The 18212-nt window shown below is 43.7% G+C and overlaps 1 protein-coding gene across 1 annotated transcript in view; it reads right to left on the reverse strand.

Annotated features, from left to right (window-relative positions):
* The window catches only part of nhsa (Nance-Horan syndrome a (congenital cataracts and dental anomalies)), a 43892-nt gene that overhangs the window by 9380 nt on the left and 16300 nt on the right, over positions 1 to 18212 (reverse strand). Inside the window, exon 2 of the mRNA XM_068743363.1 lies at positions 137 to 289. Within this exon, the coding sequence (XP_068599464.1) occupies positions 137 to 289 (153 nt within the window). The remainder of the gene's footprint in view (positions 1 to 136; positions 290 to 18212) is intronic.

Below are 18212 nucleotides of genomic sequence, written 5' to 3' on the forward strand. Positions count from 1 at the left end.
AAAAACCTCTAAATAAAGTTATGAGCTGATTACTTAGGAAGGACAGACAGAGAGGGAGGGAAAGCCTTCTTTGTAGCAAACGCTTGGAGTTCCTTCTGTGCTGTGGTCACACTGAGTGACAGGGGGGGGGCCTCACCTCGGTGCTGGGCCCACAGGCTGACATTGGCTTGCCCGTGGAGCTCTTCTACACATGCTGGCCGTGTGGACGGGTGGAAAATGTTTCTCTGCTGGTGCCAGGGAGCTTGGTAATGTGCCGTCAGCTTACTCTCCACATCCAGGTTCGACACCGCTGTCAGATAGAGGGAAACAACGAGGTCAGACGACCACTGAAGGAAAGCCAGCTCTGGTAACAAACAAGGGGTCAATAAAAGCAATAAACAGTCTTAACATACCAGGAGAGTATTTATGTGGAACCGTGGAGTATTTGCCAGGTCCCTTAACCCCTCAGTGACAACTCTGATCAGCTACAATACTGTGCATGCTAAAAAGAGCACGGTAAAGGACCTTGCTTTCATGATGTGGGGCCTGCTGAGCCACACAGGTTTGGGTAAGGAGGCCTTTAAATTTCCGAGATGCTTGCGGTGATGTTCTCTGGTTAAGATCATTAAGCTGAACCACATTGTCTCAGATAAATGTAACTCATGAGCTTTCTATGAGAGACGATGTGCTGCCATGGGAGCAGCTGAGCTTCAAAAATCTACTGGGATCCCAGAATCCCAAAATAAAAGTCTCATGTTAGAACTGTAATGTGAGAAAGAGGATAATCTGAGCCCATGCTGGCAGGACAACGGCATGTTTACTAATGTAATGCTATTAGCTGCAGCTAAACAATAGAAAGTAACCTGACGCTTCGACTTTCATCATCTACACACTGACCTGCACCTGGACTAATCTCACTGCCGCCTCACACACATCCTCACGTTGCAGAGGGAGCTGCTCAGCTATCAGGTTCCTTATGATACATGCAGACACTGGATGAGGGCTGGAAGTTAAGTCCTGATGCACTATGGAGATCTGAATGTGTGGTATTGATTTTAAAAAGCTACTGACCTGGCATACATGCTAAGGTGTTTTCATCTGCTCACTTCAAAAATGATGCCGTGTGAAGGCAAATCTCCGAACACAAAAACACAACACAGCACGCTCTGGTTAATTTGCTCAGCCAGAAGCTAACAATTGATTCTGTTTTGCTAAAAAAAAAAAGGAAGACAAAATTCAGCTGCTGATCACAGCTATCAGGGGTCAGGGAGAGAAAGGGCAGCGCCACACTGAAGTTCAGCCTGTTGCTGCTCAAACTCCATAGGGTTGGTAGTTTGGTAGAAGCACGATGAATGTGCCGCCTTTCATAGTGCCATGCGTGTAATCTCCAGGAGAGGCGGCGTGTTTATCTACCACCCGGAGACAAGTTGACGTTTTCCATAAAAACAGCCCAGTGACCCGAAGGCCCTCTGTGGCGACCCCGCTGACCTGAAACATGCCCTGTGTTCTGTCTCCGCTCCACTTTGGACGATGCTAGTGAGCCAATCAGACAGCAGATACATGCATGTGGAGCAGCTCTGCTTTTTTTTGGTTCTTTGCGATGCTTTGTCATGCTTTGTGCTCATGTGCTCTTCACAGCGCTATAGATAATTAAGTCCATGAGAAAAAAACGTCCGCTTAAATGCACATTTCCCCAATTGTCTAACTAAGTAGATGTGCGGTGAGCCGCTGACCCACATGATAAGTAACCAGTGATGTTAGATACGAACCCATGTTTGCCAGCCTCTGGCTCCCTGCTGAGAAACGAACTCTTGGCCTTTCTCTGACGCCCTCAACGTCTCCAGTAAACACAAAAACTCATCTGACAACAATAACAGCAAGTGGGACACTGACTGTGCTCTCTGGGCCCGAGTCCATTTTACTCTCGCTGCTTTTGTCTCACAGACCCATCAGTACTTCCTTTCTCATTGGTCAAATGTGTGACTTTTGTTTGAGTGGGGTTGTGCATGCACGACATGTCATGAGAGGAGACATGTGGGGAAAAGTCAGCTGGTAGCCCAAATGAGGCCAAAGAAAACACACGGTTCCGCCTTCAAGCATCTCATTGACCTCTTGCTCAGTTTCATTTTCTCTCTTTAGCGTGGCTGCAATTGGCCAAAACGAGCCACATGGCCTCAGAAGAGAAGAACAACTTTCAACGAGTCTTGCTTTGATAGATTTCCTGCAACACTTTCTTTTTCCATGCTTTTTAAAATGCCACACGTCTTTATTCTTCTTCCTCGTGATTCCCAAACAGAGTCATCCTGTGAACTTTACCTGGAAGGTGAAATGAAGCACTACAGTATATCATCCACACCGTGACACAACCCATCAATCACCCCTCCTCTTCCTCTTCATCTGGAGAAGGATCATCCCCTCCGATAACCACTGCTATAAGCCTTGCCAGCAGGCCCGCAGGCCAAGGGGGGGTCTGCATCCTCAGACTACCGCTGCCTTGTAATTTAGTCAATGCTGGCTCAGACAGGGGCCAAGCCAAACACCCACATCTACACACACCTACAATTTACCATCAGCCTGGGAAAACACAGCTACAGATGCCCAACATTAGGATGCAATTCTTCTGAACTCCTTAGAGTGGACAGACAGTTGGTATGCAAAAGACCCTTGCAAGAAATAAAGGGGCAATTAAAAGAAATGCATGAAAACTGAAGAAAAATAAGCACAAAAATTCGTTTTGAAAGATTTGTTATTCAAGAGCAAAACTCACTGAACAGAAATTGTAACAGCTGGGTGTCTGCCGGTAAGGATTCTACAGCTGGGAAATATTTAAACTTAACAGGTTTGTCCATCGAAGCAAACACAATCTGAAGAACATTTCCTCTCATCACCGCTCAAACAAAGTGCAGACGTTGTTGTCTAGCTGCTGTCCAGCTGCCGTGGTCGAGGTCGGACTGTGAGTTGGACATAGAGAGCAATAAGAAATGGGCAATGCATGCAGCTCGATGAGAGCCACAGTAAGTTGCACAGTACCTTGGGATGTGAGTGCAAGGCAGCATCTTAGAGCCATGGCAGAGGTGCGTGGTTTCAACTCAGAGACAGTCATCATTCAGTGTTTCCCCATCAGCTGTATCAATGCTAATCCTGTGTCTATCATGTCTTTGAAGCCGTGTCCCTCGGCTCTACTCCCACACTGACCCGCGGATCCACTGAAACATCTGTTCACACTCCTCCCCCCCCCCCTGTCCTCATCCCTTCACCCTCACAGCGCTGGGTACAGATGGTCTAACCAGGCCCTGACTTCAGCTACCACTAATCTGTTTATGGTGTGCTAGAGGAGGGAGGAGTGTTGATCCAAACCACTGAAACAACAACGACCACTCACCCCAGGATGCAGAGGAATGCCCAAAGACGTGACAGTAAGTGAGTGTTACTGTATTCCAGCATCAGTGTGTTATTTGTCATTGAGTCTCGGGTTGACTGATATACTCTGAACAATGCTGTATATTAAAGACAATCACATCTAGAAAGCGCTAAACCTAAAAAAAGCAGAACTCCACAATAATATCCAGATACATTTCACTCCACTCGACAGTGCAAAAAAATATAAATCTAATGATAAAATAAAAGTAGCTCACCTGAATCGGGCAAATGAAGGATGCAAATAGATAACCCCCAAAAAAACTGAAGACAGCTTGTTGTACGTCCCCTCTGAGCTGTGATTAGTAAAACACAAAGAGCAGAGACCCAAAGCCAGCATCTCCTCGGTAATCCACTGGGAGCAAATATCCTCCTAGCGGATAGCGATGCTGCTGCCGCACCAGACCGTTTACACCCAGAGCAGAGCTGAGGGCTGTAAAATAACGCAAATGAGTGTTTTCATGTGCAGCCAGTCAGCTGCTTTTATGGATAAACACTGAACTATTGTTTCTATGTGACAATAAAATACCAGGATACTTATTAATACAAGTATAAATCTGATCAATCAATCTTTTTTAGAGAGGAAGCATACACAGTAAATATATAAGACAAAGAACTTTCTATTAATCGTCAATCACAATTAATGATTCAAGTATACGAGTGTTATCTTGACTCTTGTTTTTTTTTAACATTGAACCAAACAGTTTCTGAGAGCATAAAATGCTCATTGTGTTTATTTAAATGCAGAAATGCACTTTAAAACATGCAAAGGGGAATGATAGATGTAACTATGGGTGAGGAACTAGACCTCATTGCTTCGCTATGCGTTCATGCCACCACACCTTTTCAAACGCCTACCCTCTTCTCACCTGGAGCTCTGTGAAGTGGGATAGCAGGTGGGGTCCGTAACCTCTGCTTGGAATGTGATGCTGGGAACTCGGAGGCCTTTTTTGGGGGGGGGGGGTAACCATTGTTGCCCGCCTCTCAGCTGCCTGTAGCTACCCCAGCAGGGCTGGTAAGCTGTAATCAAACCACTGGTGGGGTTTCTGAAGCGCTTTACTGTCTACCCACACCACTAATTTAAATATTGGCTAAAGACAGAATAAAATAGCATCTCCCCCCCCCCAATTACGCTAGATGATTCTATTTATTTTCTCAAAGAAACTTACGTAAAAGGATTAGATCACAGAGCATGAAAATAATCCGGTGGGAGAAGTTCCTGGTTTAATTAAAGGCTGATAGTATTTCCTGACTCGAGGTCACAACGTCAGCCACAAGCCCACACAGAAAAAGCCTTCTGGTGGTTTCACTCTATCAATCTCCTAGGCATTTCCTTTCTTTAGACTCCCAGATCAATACCTGATACTGTATGTAATCCCTGGCAGTAATACAAATCTTACCAAAAGATTTATTTGTTACCTGAGATTTACTCCAAAGAACATACAAAGTACATGTAGGCGCTACATGAATAGCACAACTCGGAAGACACTCCGACCGTAACCCAAAAGTCCACTTTATTTTATTTAAGACCTCCTAAATCACACACACAGCCCTGCAACCGTAAATGCCAAATTCACAGCCAATTAATTACTTAATCAATTAATTAAAAGACAATTTACCCCCCAGAATGGTTTTTAAAATTTAAGTCTGGTGGATTCAGACGTTTACTTGGTTCGAATGCAAATTGTACAACCTCATAAATGCCAACCTCAAAAACATAGTATATCATACCTTTTTTAAAATATCAAGATCTGAGCATTACTCTGTGAGAAATGAAGGAAAATATAATGTTGGAGAGAATCAGTGAAATTTAATGGGTTCCATTCCAGCCAAATCCTCCCACCAAGTTTCATGGAGGAGGTATCCAAAGGAGAAACATTCCAACACACATCACAAATGGTTCGTGACACACTCCAACATCTTTCTAATATTTATCTTTTTCCTTTCCAGACGCACAATGCTTAAACAACTCTAATAATTGCATTGGATAATATCTGAAAGCAAACAGATGGGACACTTCCTCCTGCTGAAATCCTCCAGCACGGCAGAAAAGGAGCAGCGTTCATCTGAGGCCCTCCTCAGCTGCTTCATATTATAACTACAAAGTTGAACAGCAGACTGTGGCGACTTTGAAATACTTTCCATTTGGAAACCTCCAGAAGGGAACGTATTGCTGCGTGGGCAGGATGCCAGCAGAAGATCTCTCGCTTTGATGAGGGGAAAGCGGAGATTCTGAGTTATGAAATACGGAGAATGTGTTAAGCGGCGGCTGAAATGTCGGACATGCTTGGAAACACCTCTTTGTAAAGATTTAACAGCACATGTTTATAAGACTGTGTGGTGTGCTTTACAGCCCAGTAATGAGCAGCAACACGGTTACATCATCAGAACGCGTTTACGTGAACGTAACTTTACATTTGCTCATGTTTCCGAGTTTGTCCTTGTCATCAAATCATATGAAAGCAGAGCTATCTGGAGGAACCAAAGTAAAACCGGATTCACTTACAAACAGGAATCTGCTAATGCGTGGGCAAAGGTGACTCTACAGGTTGGTCTTGTTCTCTGCAGAAAATGAAATACATACTTAAAGCTGCATATACTGTAAATTACTGCGAAAAAAAAAAATTCAAAGGAGTCATCATGACTCGTTAATAATATACCACAGACTGCAGTTTGCTGCAGGACATTTGTCTTTTAGCTCATAATTCTGGTTTTATGGCCCACAGCCTGAATGTTTTGGCTCACTCTCACAATACAAGCTGCTTTCGGTGAACAGCTCTGACGGCATCATGTGTTAGCAGCCAGGTAAGGAACCACAGCGATGGATTTATTATCAGCAAGAGACAAGCGGGTTCTCATCGGTCTGTGATACAGAACAAACCTTAATAATGTGTATTTTTCCTCAGCCATTGATGATAATTAGCTGTTACTCATGGCCGCTAATTTCCCATCTTTGTTGTGTGCTTAGGGAAAGCCAGATATGCAGTGAGTGATGATGAAGGAGCTGATATCCCAGCACTCAACACACAGCAAAGATTGGCTTTGTTAAAGCTGCGTGTTTCCCCCCCCTCCTCTAAGAAGCCTTGCAGAACAAGTACTACAAACTACATTTGTGTGGCCTTCCTCTGAAACTGTAAACTATGTCGACATCGGTATTGATGTTCAGCTCTGCTCCACACGGCTCTATTCAGGTGCAGCAGCTTGAGATCATGAACTATTTTCCAGCGCTTGTGGAAGTTTCCCCAACAACTAAAACAGCAACTAATGATCTTTTCTTTTTTTACTGATTAATCTTATGGACATAGGCCAAAGCCAGAGAGAGAATAAGCCTCAAAATAACAAAAGACTGACTATGACGACACGTGATAATTAAAAAAATAGTTTGCAACAAGTTTCGTGCCAACTAATCACAACAGAATGAGTCAATGACTTGAACAGAAACATTTTCCACTCTAATTAAATTTGGATTTATCTGCCCGAGTGAAAGCAAAGATGAAATTCTCTGTGGCGTTTACGGCAAACAGATATGGTCTGCCTAAAATAAGGCGTTCAATCCATTCCAGCTGGGCTCATGTTTACCAGCATCTGCTCTTTTGATCCAAAGTCAATAAACACTGAAAAGTAAACAGACAAACAAAAACAGTGAATGATGATGAGTCCTCGCTAGCAGTGATGGTCATTTAATTTCCCACTCTTTATGTGGACACTCATCGTGGGGGTCAGGGCCCATATTCAGCACCGTTTTACCTCCTGACCTCTCGTCACCTCATTGTTAGGTCTGCATACAGACTGGGAGGTCAGCTCACAGCAGTAAAGACTGAATAAACACTAAATAAATCACTGCTTCGTCTACTCGCCCTCTTCAATGCCAAAGTAAAAACTGCATGCTGGTTTTTCCATACTCACGGATAAAACCACCATCTTCTTTTAAATACTGATTTTTACAATAATAGGTGTGTGAATGAATAAAAATGAAATTCTTGGCAATAATGCTGAACAAAAGCCGTTCTTGTTAATGCAGTACTTATAGGAAAAACAGAGGAAAACGTCCTCTGAAGTACAAATAAATTCCTTCAGCCCTTAAATCAGCACGGAGTTCATTTTACTGCTTCACCTGAGTTCTATAGAAGCCTTTGGGGGCTGCAGCACGCCCTCTCATATCACATCGTTTAACAAGCTCTGAGGTATTGGGCTGCAATGGCTCTCCTGCTGAGATTGGCCCGGGTCCCTGCTTTCTCCAGAGCTTTGAAGCACTCGCAGTCTCCCAGCCTCAGCTGAGGAGGAAGGGGTGTGTCTGGGACAGCCCCCCCCCCCCCTGTAAAAGCACTCTGGGATTCCATGCCCTGCAGGTAAACCTGGCCTATTAGTCTCACAAGTAAAAATGTGTGCCCTTTGACCTCCTGCTTTTGTTAAGTATACACTCCCTTCTCACAGGTACTCCAGAAAGGAAGGGACTTAAGTAGGAGTGTAAAACCAGGAAAAAAAAAACCTGTTCATGGAAGTAAAATTACTGTTAACCTCAAGGAGGAAGAAAATGAATCCTTGAAGCTATAAAGTAATGTGAGCAGCGTCCGCGTGGTCAGAGCTGTTAACAGCCGTTAGCTGCAGTTACAAAAGGTGAAACAGTCGTGTTTCTTCTGTGGTCAAACGGGATGAACGGCCCACGACTGAAATGACCTTTCAGCGGGTTCAGAGGTAGGAGAAACAAAACAAAAGAGGCAGAGGAGATTAATCATTCATCAGCAACATGCCTCACTGAACCTTTCGTTCCTGCGTGTTACTCGTGAGCTGTGAGATCAAGCTGGAACTTTGCTGCAGACATTCTGTAATTTAAAAACACAACCACGTGCACGAAGCTGCTACTCAGTAACTGGTGACAAACAGAAAACACAACACCTGGACGCTGAAACTGAAGCCGATCGGTGGAGTCAGCCATGAAGAAGGCTCATCAATCATCTCGGGGTAAAAAGACGATTGTAGGCATAATTCCTTCTCTATCAAGGTAGTTAGCTGGTGAAAGGCTAACGACTCTGCCTCATTTGTAATCAGAATATGATGTATCCTTGACAAGTTGAACGTCTTCAAACACATTGTATAACAAAAATGCTTCAGCATGATACATCCTCTAAAACGGCTCAAAGTGTTCAGCAGTTATTTTACTGGCGAAACCTCTGACTTGCAGACAGCGAGAAGAAAGAGAAGTTGTCGCAGGTGATGCAGAGGAGGTGTGAATCGAACGCGACTAAAACATCTGCGTACAAGTGCATTTCCGACATCCTTCAAAGCAGTGCTGACTGACAAACCCACCGCATCGTGCCTTGTACACAAAAGAGATCACTCAACAACAGAAACACTGCTAGTGTTGTGTGCAGCCGCTCATTCATCAGCTTGTTATTCAGAGTGTGGAAGGCTGAAGGGTCAAAGGGTAAACGTCTGAACGTCTCTCCAGAGTCCCAAACAAAGTCACAGAGGTTATAGGAAGAACTGATGCTCCACTAGACGCGTATGCATATGTGTAAATATCGGTCTGCAGCTATATGTGCACAGCGGCACTTAATCACAGTTTGGAGAAGCATCTAACGTTTGGACAGGATCTTTGTGACGTGACTCAGTGAAGACAAGCAGACTGTTATGTAAGTGTCTGAACTGCTTAATCACAACAGGGTTTCACAAGAGAGTAAACACTGGCTGTGTGACCATGAGACTCTGGTTTCATCAGTTTATTTATCACATGGCGCACAATAAGCAGAACAGACTGTGAATTTAGGGAACAAACGAATAAAAAAAGACACCCAGACATGAATGAAGGCGTGGTTCGGAAAGAAGACAACGAGAGGAGAATATTTGCTGGATGACGACACAGGAAAACTCTCTCTCACTGACAAATATGGTCAGACTGAGGCCATTTTCATAGCCCAGTGACCTGTGTGTATCCGGAGGAGTGGCATTAAGCTGAGCTGGCAGGGCTGAGGTTTGGCCATCCGACGCACATCTCTGCCTGATGGTATCCGGCTCAGAGAGAGAATAAACTACAGGACTGTCTGGTTGAACACAAAGCCACATCTGGCAGGAAGAATGGATATACAGGGAGCTAACCCAGCAGCCCGTCCACTGGAAACAGTGGAGAAGCTCAGGCCACACCAGGTCCTTGTGGTTTCCACAACAACGGCCAAATAGCCCTCAAACACACAAACTGTTCAATAAAGTGTTTGAGTCATTTAGGCAGAAAATCCACCAAAAGAAAAAAAGGTGGAATCAGTGTTTATTAAAAAGGCCAATGAGAAGTTAAGACAAAACCTTGCGACTGCCTCCCAGGACACACTAGGAAGGGACCATATCTTCCTATTGGTATCTTTGCTTAGTCAGCATCGGAGATAATTCTGGTATGAACTACTTTCCCCATTGAATGCGTGCAACACAACATGTGTCCTGTCCTGCAGTCTCACCCATTTTACACGGACCTGGCTTCAGCTCTGTTCCTGCCTCTGCTGCCAGCTTCAAGTAGAAACAACAATGTCCTCACGCCGTTTTTGTCTACGGAGCAGTCAGGTTGAATGTCAGCCAATGACATAAAAAGAAGCCACTGTGCTTCATAAAGCTGGAATCACCATGGAAATGGGCACATATGCATGCTGATAGGGCATGCGCTTCAACTTCTCATTAAACCTCAGTCGTGGAAACAAAACTCAATTACGGCCCAGCAGTGAACCGCGAGTCTGCAGATGTGTCTGAACAGCACTTTACAAAAATCAGGTATTGCAAAAGCTCAGACGTCAGAAGAAGATGAACAAGAAAACACACAATACATTGGTTGCAGTAAGTTATTAGGGGTGGGGGGGTTTCACGTCAGTGAATGTGAATAAAAGGTTTAGTCCTTTTCTTTGGTCCACAGAGAAAATACAATCTGCCACAATATGTAGTGAGCCTGGAGTCATGCATCTTCACCTCCCTCTCTTATCTCGCTGGCCTGTGTCCTGGAGATTTTCATTAGCAGGACTTTGCAGGTTCCAACCTCTGACAGAACTCAGCTCACGTTCTGGCAGCCTTTCACTGATTGCATCTCTTTCCTGAGGGAGTTCATAGAAAAATAAAGATATGGTCCTGAATAAAGGCCGTGAAAGAAAGCAGGCCCAACTAAAGAAGAGCCTACCGCCCCTGAGGGCCTCTTTCATGTAAGTGCCTCCTGAATGGCCGCCTGAGGCCTGGATGCCAATAAGTATTATGATGACAATCATGCTGGCCACTGGCCGTACTGCTACGAGGGACAGATGGCATCAGGCCGAAAGAGCAGATATTCTTTACGGCTGTGAAACAGAAGCCGAAGAGCAGCTATGGCTGACAGAGTTTGTATTTCTACAAAATGCACCGACTTCCATTCTCTCACACTGTTGATGTATTTTAGGAGACACAGCGGGTCTCTTTGTCCTCCTGGGATCTGCCATTATGCTCATCTGCACCCATCATTAAACTGCAGTTGCAGCAATTTGGTAATGATGGGTCTTGCTGTTATGTCATAATGCAAAATGAGTGGGTCCAGTCAATGACGTTGTAGCCTTGATGCACTCGAGTGGCGTGTGGCGGCAGCTTTACGTAAGTCAGAGCTCAAGAAAGTGTAGCCCCAAGACCTGCTACAGGAAGAGATTTGCTTCCAGTGATGCATTATTGATTGTATGTCTAATATACCTACTGCATGTACTGGATGCTATAGGTAGATGTACATGGACCCCACCTTTCATGGTTTGGGTTCGGAAAGGCTGATGTTGGGCAGCGCGGTGGCACAATGGATAGCGCAGTTATGGCACAGCAAGAAGGTGACAGGTTCAAATCCAGCTTGGGGCCTTTCTGTGAGGGATTTGCATATTCTCTCCGTGTCTCTGTGGGTTCTCTCTGGGTTCCAATGCTAATGCTAATGGATAATGGATGACCCACAAAGCATCCTGGGCTGGATGTATATAGTATGAATTAGATTTTTAAAGGTTTTTACCTCTACAGGTGGAAATAAGGGATATGATTATGGATGACAACGAGCAGTAGCAGCTCAGGACCACAATAACGTTTGTTTTAGAGCAAAACAACCCCTAAACAATAGACAGAGAACGCGGCCTCGAGCACACTGCTTCTGCATGTGGAAAAATGTCAAGACCTGCTTTGTATAGACAAATATATATATATATATTCAGGTGCAGAACTTTTAAGAGGAAGTTGATGTTTCAGTCTCCCCTTCAGCCCCAGAACCCAAACTAACCCAGACCACATTACCTCACATCATCTGGCCTGCAGGCCGACTGGCAAATTACTCCACCAAACAGCTCGCTGCGAGTATAACCATCGTTATAACACATTTAACAAATCTTTAAGAGCCGATAGTAAAAGCTACCCCTGTCTTTATTTATGTATGCCTTTCATAAATGTTAGCGGTGGATTGTTTTCCTTCTCTGCTCAGTCATGGGTGTGTGTGTCCTCCAACCAATATGGGTGGTTATATACATGAGACCACCGGCACGCAGAGGCGGTGAAGGGAAAGTTATCTTCATGCTGTTTCTCATTGTCCCACCAGATGGATTCTCGCCACAGACTGCAGTCAGAGACAGACCAAACGACGAGTTAGACTGAGGCTAAACCTGCCTTCACAAATCCCAGGAACAAATTTCAGCCCCATTTTCAGCCCTGCTCACATCCACATCCAGTGGTGCAAAGTCAGCATGAATACTGAGCTATAAAATTACATTTTCCAGCAACGGTACAGAAATTCAAACAAAAACCAAATTGTGAAGCAGAGCGTGTGTCATAAAGATAATAAATGAACCTGAGCTGTTATCGCTATTGCTGGAGCCTTTCAAGTCCCACAATGGAAACACACTGTATTTCCTGTAATTTAACACATGATCTCTGTTTGAGCAAAAGCACAGCAAAAAAAAGGCACATTTTCAGGGAAAGTGGGGCCATAATCATAACAAGCAAGTTGGGCTCTTACTCATAAAGCACCTGTGGGAGCTGCAGCAAAGCAATAAAAACACACAAGCCCTTAAATCTGCTCCACATCACTCTTGAGGTCCATGCCCCAAAGAGCAAAATAAGGCTCAAAACAAAACATCTGCTTGCTGCATGTTGTTGCTATCGATGCCCCGGTTCCCAGAGGAGTCTGTGAAAATATGGAATTTAACTTCCCTACTCCTCTGCGTGCAAAGGAGGATTCTCTCTCCAGCTGAAAAAACAGCTCTAGCAGCATATCGTGTTTTGTGAGGGTGGGTCAGTGATAAAGTAGTGTTCTAGACTACAGTATACCTGTATTGTACAACAGAGGAACATATATTATGGAGTTCAAATATTCCCATTAACATTAATGTGGTCAGAAATACTGTATCTTGGATCCTCTGTTGCATTTTCCCAAAATAACAATTTTGAAGAAAGAAAATGTTATGAATTGGGAATTGCATTTGAATCTAACCGAGGACATCCAGCTCCCCTGTATTTGTTTGTATTGTGTGTAATTTTTAACAATATCAAGATCAATTTTTAATTCATTTTTTAGTTTTCATGAGTTTTACTGACACATAATACAAAGGACAATAAATTAAACACTTAATCCAATCAAAGAGAAAAAGTTTGGATCTTAGCCTATTAACAACATGAACGTCATTTGATCCTAATTAAAACCGTAATTTGAATGAATTGAACGAATAATAGTTTAGCATTAGTAAAGACGTAATCAGAAAGAACGACTTACCATAACATGCACAGCACATGGATTCATGGCTGATGGTGAATTCACACAGAAACAAAAAGGTAAATGTATGGCAGCCCAGGAGGACCATATGAAGACACACTTGCTTCATAGAGTGATAAATTGTCTTGTGCAGCAGAGGAGCATATGCAGCCATAAACACTACACCGCCGACTGCCATCACATCTCCAGCTCACACCAGAGGGGAGGCTCGTGCTGAGTTACAGAGCGCCACCAGCACTGCAGTTACATGTTTCTGCTGTAGGCATTTCCATGGAACTGCTGAGGAAGCAACATGGGATCCATGAAGGCCTCTGGGATCTGAGAGTGACTCTACCAGTCCGGTCTGTCATGCAGTGAAACTAAGCCCCCTCCACAAACAACTGGCCATCCTTTAAACATGGCCCACGGCAACCTAACTGCCTGCCTGCCTAAATATCAGAAGTCACGCAGAAGCCTGAGATTTAAATCATCCCAAGGTGAACCTTATCTGAGCAGCTGCAACGTACTTTATAGAGCCATATAGAGTTTCCAGAGGGGGGGGCTATTCCCATAGAGGTACTGTTTCATTTGGATTTAGATGTTCCTTGCCTTTTGTTTATGTTTAACTCCATCTAATCGCCTGTATGCCTGACGGAATGTCCACCATACACACTGGGAGCATGAGTATTTCCTTTAGCATGTAGTAATTACAATCTAGGCCATGAAAACTAGGCCAGTCTATGTTATAATACATGTTTCAGCAGCAGTGGAATGCACTTACTCATCAACTTATCTACTCTTTAAGCCCAATAACCCTCAAACGAACATTATGAATTTGCAGTTTGAGTGAAATTCAAGTGAAGCCATTAGCAACGAAAACATTCTGGCCTCTTCAACCACGTCATCACACAAAGTTAAAACAGCTAATATGTTAGCAGACAATATTAGCTTTCATTGGATGCTGTAATTGTGGCCATCTACTCATTCAATCCACTCTCATAGCTCCTTTTAGCTCTGCTTTGGGCCTCCATCAGTGGCTGCTCTCTAACGGCTAAATGCCACCAGCTCATCACATAACTTGCTTTGTCTGCTGTTTCGGCTACCAGCATACAGTGGATCTATCAGTCTTTTACCTCGGCCACCTGCAGTGATTGGGAAAGTGGCTGAAGAAAGCAGATTCATTATTCGAAAGCTCAACAGAAATTCTGAAAAATAAGCTTCACAGTGTGACTAATCTCGGGACAAAGGGATGGAAAAGACACTCGCCTTAAGAAGCAAACTCATCACCATGGAGTCGATATCTGGAAGCTGACTCATTCAGATTTAGAATTTTGTTGGACAGCCAGATTTCAAAAGAACCAATGAAGAAGAGCGATTGTGTCTCTTTGTGTGCATGAGATGCGTGCACGTGTTTGTGTAAGGAGCTGAGAAATGGAAGATGCTCTTGGAGAGATGGGGTTTTGGTTTCGTCTGCACAGAACAGGCAGAGTGCAGGAGAGGACTGCGAGCATCAAAGTTTGGCACACGGACTTATGTTTGTGTTTCCTTTTTCTTTCATCTGCCGATCAGCTGCTCCTTCCCTCTCTCTCTGCGTGATCTGAGGCTTTCCTTGCCTTATATAGAAAACGCTCAGTCCACTCAGAGCAGGTCTTAACGTGAACTCGGCCTCGGAGGATTCTCCCAGCGGCTCGGCCTGTCCCTTCCCATAATACAGGCATTAGGATAAAATAGGCACAGGGGGCCGCTAAAGGGAAAGAAGGGCATCTATAAAAGGCAGAGAACTGTGTGGATCAGCAGGGAGAATGGAATTTCTTCATTACTTTCTCCACCTCCTTAAGAGCTCTACTCTGCCTTATCTTTGTGCTCACCAGAACCGGCTGACCTCTCTGGTTTTTCGTGGCTGAATATCTGGTAGCTTTTGTATACTGTTTGCACATTAACTGAAATGTGTAAACCACCACTTGTGTCATTATAAATTTAAATCTGTCAGCCACACAGCATTTTGTTGACAAACATCTCAGTTGTCGTTAAACACACACTGGGTTATAATGAATTCCACGGTGCAGGATTTTTACGCCTACTGGGCGAAGCTTGGACCGCTCAGCGCAGTCTAACCACTTATTTCTGCAGAGCGGGCCCAGCCAAAGGCCAAACCCTGAGAGCAAAAAGGCCACAAGTCTGCTGGAAGCCATGTCTCAAGTACACAACAGTTTCAACATCATTCAAGACGTTCAGTGCTGAGAGCCTTCAGAGACGGACAGCTTTATAAACAGCGGAGACCACGAGCAACAAATGTTCTCTCTCTAAAAAACTGACAAGCAAAGTTTAGCCTCCAAGTCGGTCGAGGTTCGGGTGGAACCATGTTGATGTAAGCCTATTCCCACATGGTTTCTGTTTCATCCACACCGGTTCACATCCAACAGAAGAAACACAGCTCTGACCTCTCCACATTGATCTCCTTGATCACAGACCACTTACTGGACCAACATTTGGACAGTGCTGCAGCCAGGAATGAACACAATCCTGCAGTCACGATCAAATCCACGCGTTAACACCTCCCCAGCATACACACACTTCTCAGTTAGTGAGGTTAGCACTTTATCTCTAAATAAAACACACACTAGTGAAAAGAAAAAAACTTAGCATCCAAAGATTCACACATTTCAAGTACAGCATTATATAAATTAATACACTTGCATTGAAACACTGGGCAATCACAGGCTAGACCCATTTAAGCCACGGTGAACACATAAAAAGTAATTTTAAGTTATTTCGTATTTCACTCACTGAAGTTCAAACTACAAGCATCAGAAATATGCAATGAGATCCAGTGCATGGAAATGGTTCTTCCAGACTCATCCCATAATAGGCGAAAACAAACAAAACATGCTGGCATGTGGGAAGCAACTATGATGCAACCCACTATGTCTCTACATGTTCTGTGCAGCAGGATGTTGGGAATTGAGCTATTGTTATTTCCTGTCTGCTACAGGTTTGGCTAATATTAACTGCAGTTTTTTTTCCTTGTGTCTGTATTTGTTCATGCGAAGATTCTCATGAAAGAAAAACCTCTTTAACGCTGACCGACCTTGAAATGCTCGGTTAACTTTTCGCCCTCGGATCTTTTCCAATTTCTTTTTGATGAGGTTGCATCTTACAGTCCTTTTGCATGTCAAAACTCTATTCGGTGTTAACATAGAGGAATCAAAAGTATGTAAATATAAACTGATACTATCAAATATGTAGGATGGAGGCCTCATCCCAGTCAGTGAAACATTCGAACTGACACCAAGGGCAAATGACCTCAGATTATATATATATATATATACTTTCACTGCATGTGTGTAGATTTGAACGGCCCTCAGGCCTGAGTAAACTTGGCTCTGTCTTTTAGTCATTGCACCGTGCTCAATTTCTGGTTTGTAAAGGATTACGGGAATTCTTCAACACTATGAGGTTACTAAAGTAATGGATTAGGGTTGTGTTCATGAATTAGGGGATATTTTCTGAACAAGCTCACACTGGCCATTTTTAGCTTTGCTCATGTTTCAAACACACATTCAACTTGCTAGAAAGTACCTCAGAGGAGAACACGCTCTGCCAAGAGGTGATGAAGTCACCGCAGACCCTTCCCTGTTGACGTTATGTAAGAGAAAGCCGGGAGCAAAACCTTCTAACAACATTCAAACCTTCTTCTCTGAAATGTCAGCAATGAATTATCAATTCATTAGCAGCTGATTGATGGCTTATAACTGTTTTATTACTACATTACATGCAAATAAAAGCCTCTTTTATTGACAGTAAAAAATGATTATCTTTGTTTTTCTTTGTTTATGCTGATGTATGTATGTGTGCTGATTATTTTTGAAGCTTCAACACTTGCAGCTCCACCCATGCCCACTGTGGACTCAAAAGATGCACCGCTCTCTGCGCTACAAACACACTATCACCGCCACGTGTAGCTATTGGCTAGAAGTGCGTGGTATACTAGCCAATAGCGTAGCGGTGCATTGTTTGTGTGTGTGTGTGTGTGTTCAGTGCTCCCCCCTAAATCTGCTGTGGGGTAAGTGGGGGGGGGGGGGGGGGGGGGGGGGGGGCATGGAGAGGGGGAGACTCGCTCAAAACAGAGCCGACCTCAATACTGAAGCCAACCAAGCAAAATGATTTTATTTTGTTCGCCTTTCATTGCCCTTCCTCATTTAGGGATGCAATTTGTCCAATGCAGCAGCACATCCTAATCCACTGTTGCTCATAGTGAATTATCATCTCTGCCTCATCGTTTCTGTCACTAGTAGTGACTTTTTCTCTCTTTATGAGCAACACAATTCTGCAAAGAAAGGAATTCACATTTTTCTGTAGTCACAGAGTCATTATCTCTATCAGCACATATACTGGTCCAGCCTAAACTGGACAGGCAGCATTAGCTCAACTAGACTGACTGCACCACTCTTGAAGATTTGCTCACTCCAATCCAGAATTTGCATGAATCCTGACCAGAGTTTTCTCCGTTCCTCTCCAGCATGGATGACCCTATAACTTGTCTGTGAGAGCAATCCTTACAGACTAAACCATAGGTAGGTTCTTGTAAGTAGCAGCTAGAGTAGTCTGGCTACAATTACACCCACCTTCATTTCAAAATGGGTGCTTTAACGGACAGATGTAATTTTGACTGCCCTTCCAGCTTAATATGAATGCTAACTTCTGCTTGAATCCCACTGCCTGTTTATTCACCCCAGCGTTTAAACTCATCTGCTCCTATCACATTACAGACTTGTCCTAGTTTTTCCTGATAGGTCTTCCATGCCCTTTGATCAAAAGTTGTATGAAGACAAAATATAACTGACGTCATCAGATGCAACATATAATATATATTGATATGGCTGCAAGAGGAACATCTCAACCCATCTGTGAAGTATGACCCACTCAGTACAGTGGAGCTTAGAACTAACAATCTAAACTTGCACTAACACATGTACTTTTCTTGATGACTCCCAAATGGTTGATTTGCTGTGGCTCACAGGACAAGCCGAAAGTACAGTAGTAATAGTAGTAATTACCAGTATTATAGCACTCTATAATACTGGTAATTACGCTTTAATATTCAAACTGT

This window comes from Brachionichthys hirsutus, chromosome 9 (genome assembly GCF_040956055.1).
Source record: "Brachionichthys hirsutus isolate HB-005 chromosome 9, CSIRO-AGI_Bhir_v1, whole genome shotgun sequence".
Classification (NCBI taxonomy): domain Eukaryota; kingdom Metazoa; phylum Chordata; class Actinopteri; order Lophiiformes; family Brachionichthyidae; genus Brachionichthys; species Brachionichthys hirsutus.